This window comes from Mastomys coucha, unplaced genomic scaffold (genome assembly GCF_008632895.1).
Source record: "Mastomys coucha isolate ucsf_1 unplaced genomic scaffold, UCSF_Mcou_1 pScaffold5, whole genome shotgun sequence".
Classification (NCBI taxonomy): Eukaryota; Metazoa; Chordata; class Mammalia; order Rodentia; family Muridae; genus Mastomys; species Mastomys coucha.
In genome coordinates this window covers 22,139,837-22,148,442 of record NW_022196911.1, presented here as the reverse complement: position 1 = coordinate 22,148,442, position 8,606 = coordinate 22,139,837, and the positions used below count along the sequence as shown (strand labels likewise).

General features: G+C 39.1%; 1 protein-coding gene across 1 annotated transcript in view; it reads left to right on the top strand.

The window, feature by feature from the left end:
- The window catches only part of LOC116077654 (zinc finger protein 665-like), a 21,700-nt gene extending 17,953 nt beyond the window's left edge, over nt 1-3,747 (top strand). The window contains 2 exon segments of the mRNA XM_031352352.1: nt 805-2,621; nt 2,623-3,747. Coding sequence (XP_031208212.1) covers nt 805-2,621; nt 2,623-2,739 — 1,934 coding nt within the window. The 3' untranslated portion in view covers nt 2,740-3,747.
- Nucleotides 3,748-8,606: the final 4,859 nt, after the last annotated feature.

Here is an 8,606-nt window from a genome sequence, read left to right as displayed (position 1 = left end):
GAAATCCACCTGCCTCTGCCTCCCAAGTGCTGGGATTAAAGGCGTGCGCCACCACTGCCCAGCTTCTCCATTCTTTAGAAGAGGATCCAGTGGTGTATTCTGTGTAATCTCTCAAAATATTGTATCTACTTTTAATCAAAACTTTAAAGTTCAAAAAACAATTGAATATTCAAAGCAAGACAATATATTGCCAAACTTGTAATAATTGCAATATTCTAATTTTGCTGTTGCATTAAAGTCTTCAGTTGTCTATGCATTTTTAAAGTGCAGAAGTTTCTAAATAGAAAAAGAGCTGTTGGTTGTGAGAATTTTTGTTGTTTCTTATTTATTTAGTTTTAGACCTGTGTTTCTATGTTTAATTCTGGTGCAGCATGGCTTTTATATCATGAATTCCATGCCAATGTGGAGTACATAATGAATTCCTTGCTGACCAAAGCTACCCTGTGTTACTCTGTCACAAAACAAAAACAAGAAAATAGAGAAATTTGTTTTTACATGATCCTTCAGAGAACTCCTTTCTCAAAGTCTTTTAATGCTCCATCACCTAATCTTTTTACCTTCTGCAAAGCACAGTGTTTAAATAAGAAATAGAGGCTATTATTTACTGTCATTTGATATAGATGAGATTTGAGGTTGTTCTAAGCATCCATGTTGTGATTGCGAAACAAGAAAAGCCATTTTTGAGAGTTCTACCCTTGAGAATCACTAATTTACATTAGAACATTGTTCAGGGAACATGGGGTATTGTTGTACCCATCCACTAATCCCTGTCATCTCTAAATGCTTTTTTTTTTTTTTTTTTAGAGAATTATGGGATGCGTCATAAATATGAGAACATCTTGGATCAAGACCTAGAGCATATTGTCCACGAGCATGTGAATATCCAAGTGAAATCTTATAAATGTCATGAGCTTGGCAACATCATTCATGACTCCACCCAAAGAACACCTTATAAAACTAACCTCAGGGAAACATCTGTTGAACCATCATACTTAAGCAGACATGAAACTGAAAACAACAGAGAACCTTGCAAATATAAAAACCCTGTTAACTGTTTAAATTCATCCACTACCATTAGTTTAGCTCAAGCAATCCACAGAAGAAAGAAAGAATACAATGGTATAGAGCTTGATAAGCGTTTTGATTCTAAACAAAAACTCATGCTGAAACAAACCAATAATAGAAAGAAACCTTACAAATGTAGTGAATGTGACAAATGCTTCACCAAGAAATGCAAGCTTAGACAACATCACAGAATTCATACAGGAGAAAAACCTTACAAATGTAGTGAATGTGACAAATCCTTTACCCAAAAAGGCAGCCTTATTATTCATCAGAGAAATCATACAGGAAAGAAACCTTACAGATGTAGTGAATGTGACAAATGCTTTACCCACAAAGGATATCTTAGAAAACATCAGAGAATTCATACAGGAAAGAAACCTTACAAATGTAGTGAATGCGACAAATGCTTCTCCCAAATTGGTGATCTTAGAAAACATCAGAGAATTCATACAGGAGAGAAGCCTTACAAATGTAGTGAATGTGACAAATGCTTTACCTACAAAAGTGGCCTTAGAAGTCATCAGATTATCCACACAGGAGAGAAAGCTTACAAATGTAGTGAATGTGACAAATGCTTTACCCACAAAGGCGATCTTAGAAGACATCAGAGCATTCATATGGAAGAAAAACCTTACAAATGTAGTGAATGTGACAAAGGCTTTACTAAAAAATGCAGTCTTATCATTCATCAGAGAATTCATACAGGAGAAAAAGCTTACAAATGTAGTGAATGTGTCAAGTGCTTTATGCTCAAAAGTGATCTTAGTATTCATCAGAGAATTCATACAGGAGAAAAACTTTACAGATGTAGTGAATGTGACAAATGCTTTACAAAGAAATACTGTCTTGGAATTCATCAGAGAATACACTCAGGAGAGAAACCTTACAAATGTGGTGAATGTGACAAATCTTTTACCCTGAAAGGCAATCTTAGAATTCATCAGCGAATTCACACAGGAGAGAAACCTTACAAATGTAGTGAATGTGACAAATTCTTTACTCAAAAATGCAGTCTTATTATTCATCAGAGAATTCATGCTGGAGAAAAACCCTACAAATGTAGTAAATGTGACAAATGCTTTACCCGCAAAAGCAGTCTTAGTATTCATCAGAGTATTCATATAGGAGAGAAACTTTACAAATGCAGTGAATGTGACAAATGCTTTACTGACAAATATTGTCTTAAAACTCATCAGAGAATACATTCAGGAAATCAACCTTACAAATGTAGTGAATGTGACAAATCTTTTACACTGAAAGCCAGGCTCAGGAGTCATCAGAGAATTCATACAGGTGAGAAACCTTACAAATGTAGTGAATGTGGCAAATACTTTACCCAAAAAGGCAGTCTTATTATTCATCAGAGAATTCATACAGGAGAGAAACCTTACAAATGTAGTGAATGTGACAAATGCTTTACCCGCAAAAGCTGTCTTAATGTTCATCAGATAGTTCATACAGGAGAGAAACCTTACAAATGTAGTGAATGTGACAAATGCTTTTCCCACAAAGGCAATCTTAGAAAACATCAAAGAATTCATACAGGAGAAAAAACCTTACATATGTGAATATGACATATACTTTACCCAAAAATTCAGTCTTCTTATTCATCAGAGAATTCATACAGGAGAGAAACCCTACAAATATAGTGAATATGACAAATGCTTTACCTGAAAAAGCAGTTTTATAATTAATTAGAGAATCCATGCAGGAGAAAACACCTTAAAAATATAGTGAGTATGACAAATTTTTTAGCCAGAAACAATCTTAGCACTCATCAGAGAATGCATACAGTAGAGCAACTTCACAAAGGAAATGAATGAGAAAATCCATTCCCAAGGAAGATCATCTTAGAATTTATCAGAAAATACATATAAGAGAGTCCTTATCAATCCAGTAAATGTACAAATCTTTTACTGTTGGCTCATTGATTAGAATATATCAAAGAATACATACAGGATTAAAAACCTCATGAATGTAATGTATGAGGAAAGGTCTTTACCCAAATCTCAGATCTAAGAAAATACCTGGAAGTTAATAGAACAAAAAGTGTCCACTGGGAAAAAAAATGTGGCATGTGCTTTATCCAAATCATATTGTTGCAACACTTGAGGCTCCACACTAGAGAATTATATATGCGATGAAGATGGGAAAGCATTTAAATAATCCTTAAATCTTAGAAACTACCCAGGGTTTATGCTGAGAGAAACTGAAAATGTGACAATGAAGGAAATCTTTCATTAAAAGTTTTTAACTTGTTCACTTTCAAATATGTCATAATGAAGGCATGATGGAGAAGCTAGAAGAATATGGAATTATGTAATGTTTCCTGGAGACTGAAATGATCTATTTCAACGAGAAGCTGGTTAAGGCAGGAAATACATGCTTCAAAATAGCTAATGAAACTGACAGCTTTCTGTATGCTTAACTCAAAATAAGATACTCAGACAAATTATGCTTCTTAAAAGAGTATTTGTCAAACTAAGCCACAAAGATAGGATGCTCTTCATCCTGTAGATATGCCTACAGCTATGCATTTTGCTCCTAGTGTCCAGTATTCATAATCTGTATCATATGCTGGTTTTTAAGTTTCATGATAGCGTCTTTGAGTTCCTCGGGCTCTCATTTACTCTTTCCCCTTAGTCTTGTATGTAACTCCAATAAATCTCATTGGTTCAACAAGTTGGACTTGTTTGTGTTCAATTTCCACTTGGGATGGGTATATATATATATATATATATATATATATATATATATATATATATATATATATATTGCATCTCCTCAGGAAATGCCTCCACAAAAAGAAAAGTGCTGAACCCATTAATATTTTCTGTAAACTAGTAACATAAAATGAATATTAGAGCAATATTTTTCAACGCATGGGTAGAAATACCATTGAGGGTGAAATGAAACTCTCACAGGGATTGCTTAAAACCATAAGAAAACATATTTTCAGTGACCTTAGAACTGAGACACCATTTTTTTTATCTCCTCATGAGTCTGCCTGCATAGGAGTACTTTGAATTATATGAAAGTGATATAGAGCCCTTCTAGCCCCCACCTTCTACATGGCAGATCTGCAGCTTGTCTGCTCCCCTGAGGACACTACAGCCTGAAGGCATCCCAGGAGTTCTGCTGAACACAGGGCAACAGGTAAGGAACCCTTGCAAAGGCCCACAGTCTCTGAGAGCCCAGTAGACTTGGGACCCATCAGCCCCCCAAACACCCTGCCCGCTGAATTCCACTTGCCTTCTGCCCCTGAAGATCACCAGTTCACCAGTTTGTCTGCCCCGCTGAAGGCATCCTGGGAGTTTCAATGAAACTTGTTTCTAACTAGTTTCAAGGCAACTGGTTAGAAACCCTCTTGAAGGCCCACAGCCACTGGGAGCCTAGTGCCGTCATTGCCCAGCTAAGATTTATATTTTCAGTTGAGGCAAATTTTTGAGCAATGATATGTTCAGAATTAGTGAAGAATTAGTATAATGTTTACTCAGCTTAATACATTTGTTTTGATCACAGATAATCTTTCTACTTTTATCTGAATAAATTTTCAAACAGGCCATTTATTTACAGATATTTTTCTGTTTTGTAGAGAATATGGGATTTCTGAAATTGTTATTCACCTTTATTGGTTGTGTGGATTTTTAGAAAAGTTTAGAGAATATCAACGCTGTCTCGATGTTTTTTCTATTCAACTCATGGCTGTCAAAATATTCTCTTAACTTCACAAAATATTGATTCTGTTTCCTATTTGAAACATTGGTTGGATGTAGTAATGTTTTATACTCCTTACTGTTAAAAAAAAGAACTATTTGACTTTTGACTCATCCATGAATTCTGCATTCCATATTCTTTGCTTTAGAAAGGATGCAGCACTGCACATAGGCCTTAGCATCTGAACTGAGCAATTTAGAATAGAGTCAATTAATTAGGACCCAGCTGCAGACAGGATTGCTCTTGAGTCCATATTTCAACAGGATTGACAGTTGTAGAAATGGTGGAAGCATGGTTTTGCTTATCATAACTTCTCTTTCTGAGAGGAGACTCTGTGGTCCTGTTTGATATCAATACAGCCTTTATAGAATTACATTTCTACATCCAGTCCTCAAATGTATATTTTATATTCCCTACAAATGTATATTTTATATTCCCTACGAGCTTGTTGATTGTGAGACCATCATAAAAATCATCCTATTTTGAGAGGTAGGAAATATAAGATAGAACATGACTGTTTTAGAAAGTGTCCTTTTGACTTATATATTTGATTTTTTTAAAAAAATTATTTTATGTATGTGAGTACACTGCTGCTCTCCTCACACAAGAAGAGGGCATTGGGTCCTATTATAGATGGTTGTAAGACACCATGTAGTTGCTGGAAATTGAACTCAGGACCTCTGGAAGAATAGTCAGTGCTCTTAACTGCTGAACCATCTCTCCAGCCCCTATTTATTCGATTTTTTGAGATGTATTTATTTATTTATTTATGTGTGTGTGTGTGTGTGTGTGTGTGTGTGTGTGTGTGTAGCACTGGCTACCTTGGAACTTTTTCTGTAGACCAGGCTGGCCTGGGACTCAGAGAGATCTGCCTGCCTCTGCCTAACAAGTGCTGGGATTAAAGGCATATGCCACTATGTCCATCTCAAAGTATCCCTTTATTACAATTAACTTTCATTTTTATTTTTTGTGTATCTATTTGCTTAAATGTATTCGTGAATGCTATGCCTTCAGAATTAGAAGAAAACATTAGGTCTGATAGAACTGGAGGTCCAATCTCTTGCTTAGCATGATGTGAGTGCTGAGAACCAAGTGTGAGTCCTATGGAAGAACATCTAGTGCTGTTTACTTCCAAAGCATCTCTGTAGCATCTCTAGAAAACTTTTGTCATTTAATAATTGTCCTGGTCTATATCACAAAAATGTCTCTAATTCTTTTTTTTTCCTTTTTTTATTGGATATGTTCTTTATTTACATTTCAAATGTTTTCTCCTTTCCAGTTCTCCTCTTCAGAAACCCCCTATCGTATCCCTCCCTCCTGCTGCCTCTATGAGGGTGCACCCCCACTCACCCACCCACTCCCATCTTCCTGCCTTTGCATTCCCCTACACTGGGGCATCATGCACTGAGGGCATCATGCCCTCAGACCCAAGAGCCTCTCCTCACACTGATGTCCAATAAGGCCGTCCTCTGCCACATATGCAACCGTAGCCATGGGTCCTTCATTGTGTACTCTTTGGTTGGTAGTACAGTCTCCAGGAGCTCTGGGGCGGGGGGGGGGGGAGGGTAGGGAGCTGGCCTGTTGACAATTTTGCTCCCTCCATGGGGTTGTAAACTCCCTCTGCTCAATTCAGTCCCTCCTCCAACTTCTCCATTGGGGACCCTGCGTCCAGTCCAATGGTTGGCTGCAAGCATCTGCCTCTATTTATCAGGCTCTGGAACAGCCTCTCAGAAGACAGCCATATAAGGCTTCCATCAACAAGCACTTCCCAGCATCCACAATAGCATCCAGATTTGATGACTGTATATGGGATGGATCCCCAGATGTGGCAGTCTCTAAATGGCCTTTACTTCAGTCTCTGCTCCATACTTTGTCTCCATATTTCCTCCTGTATTTTGTTCTCCCTTCTAAGAAGCACTGAAGGTCTTCCTTCTTCTTGAGCTTCATATAGTCTGTGAATTGAATCTTGGGTATTCCAAACTTTTGGGCTGATATCCACTTATCAGTGAGTGCATACCATGTGTATTCTTTTGTGACTGAGTTACCTCACTCAGGATGATATTTTCAAGTTCCATCCATTTGCCTGTGAATTTCACAAAGTCATTGTTTTTAATAGCCGAATAGTATTCCATTGTGTAAATGTACCACATTTTCTGTATCTATTCATTGGTTGAGGGACATCTGGATTGTTTCCAGCCTCTGCCTATTATAAATATGGCTGCTATGAACATGGTGGAGCATGTGTCCTTATTACATGTTGGAGCATCTTCTGGGTATATGCCCAGGAGTGGTATAGCTGGGTCCTCTGATAGTACTATGTCCAATTTTCTGAAGATTGCCAGACTGATTTCCAGAGTGGTTGTACCAGCTTGCAATCCTACCAGCAATGGAGGAGTGTTCCTCTTTCACCATATCCTCACCAGCATATGATGTCACCTGAGGAGTTGAAGAGGTTTGCAACTCCATGGGAATAACAATAGCAACCAACCAGACTCCCCAGAGCTCCCAGGGGCTAAACCACCAACCAAAAAGTACACATGGAGGGATCCTGGACTGCAGCCGGATATGCTGCAGAGGATGGCTGCCACGCCCACTCCAATGAAGTTTTGTGACAAGCCCAAAAGCTTGGCCACAGACCAGAGGCGAAAGTGCTTCAAAGGAAGACAGTCTCTTGGAGTTCATTCGCGGCATCCCTAACACAGAGGTAGCCCAGATATGTCCTTGAGAACTCGAGTGCTAGGTGCCCAACAAGATATGATTTACTATAGCTAAACAAAATTGGACATTGCTCTCTGACCTTCACCAATGTTCCAACATCTTAGCCAAACCTGGCTTTGAATTCATAAAGAATGTTACCCGTCCAGACTAATTAATTGCCTCCAGCATTGTTAGGGAGACGGTGAAGGGAGTGGGGCATTGAAGCTTACAGAAAGGGAGTTGTTTATCCCAGGGCAAGGTCAAGTAGAATCCTCATTTTCAGTCTTATGGCAGCTGAGTCACTCCTAGGAATTGGCAAGAATGGGACTCCCAGAGATATGTCTCTATCAGCCCAGAAGACTAGCATAGTGGGCATTTTACTAAGGATGGACTGGACCTTGAGCTGAGTGTGTGTGTAACAGTGTGAAGCAGAGAGCATTCAAGATTCGAGCCTCTACCCACCTGGCTGGTTCACCAGCAGTCCCCCGGGACTCTAGCCGGCCCACACAGGCCCAAGAGTGCTGCACCAGTCCAGAGAAGATAGATGGCTGCTGTTTTAGCCCAGTGTGTTTTAGATAGCCTCAGATGTACCTCGATTGCTGAGCTGCCAGATTTTTCTTTTGTGTAATGACTGTAAAAGTCTGATGCCATTTTGAAAAATACATTCAAATCCTGCACTTCCTTGTGTCATGTCTGTTATTTTTTTCTTTGCTGATGCCTTGCCAACCTGTACCAGAACCCTGTTTTCCCACGTGTCGAGAGAGGCCGAGACTGGCTGGCCCATGGAAGATGGCCTTGTTGAGCATCAGTGGAAGGAGAGTCCCTTGGTCCTGTGAAGGCTCGATGCCCCAGTGTAGGGGAATGCCAGGGTAGGGAGGTGGGAGTGGGTGGGTGGGTAAGTATCCTCATAGAAGCAGAGGGAGAGAGGATGGAGTATGGGGTTTGTGGTGGGGAAACCCTGAAAGGGGATAACATTAGAAATGTAAATAAAGAAATTATCCAATAAAAGAAAAGAAAAGCCAGGCAGTGGTGGTGCTTGCCTTTAATCCCAGCACTTGTGAGGCAGAAGCAGGCAGATTTCTGAGTTTGAGGCCAGCCTGGTCTACAGAGTGAGTTCCAGGACAGCC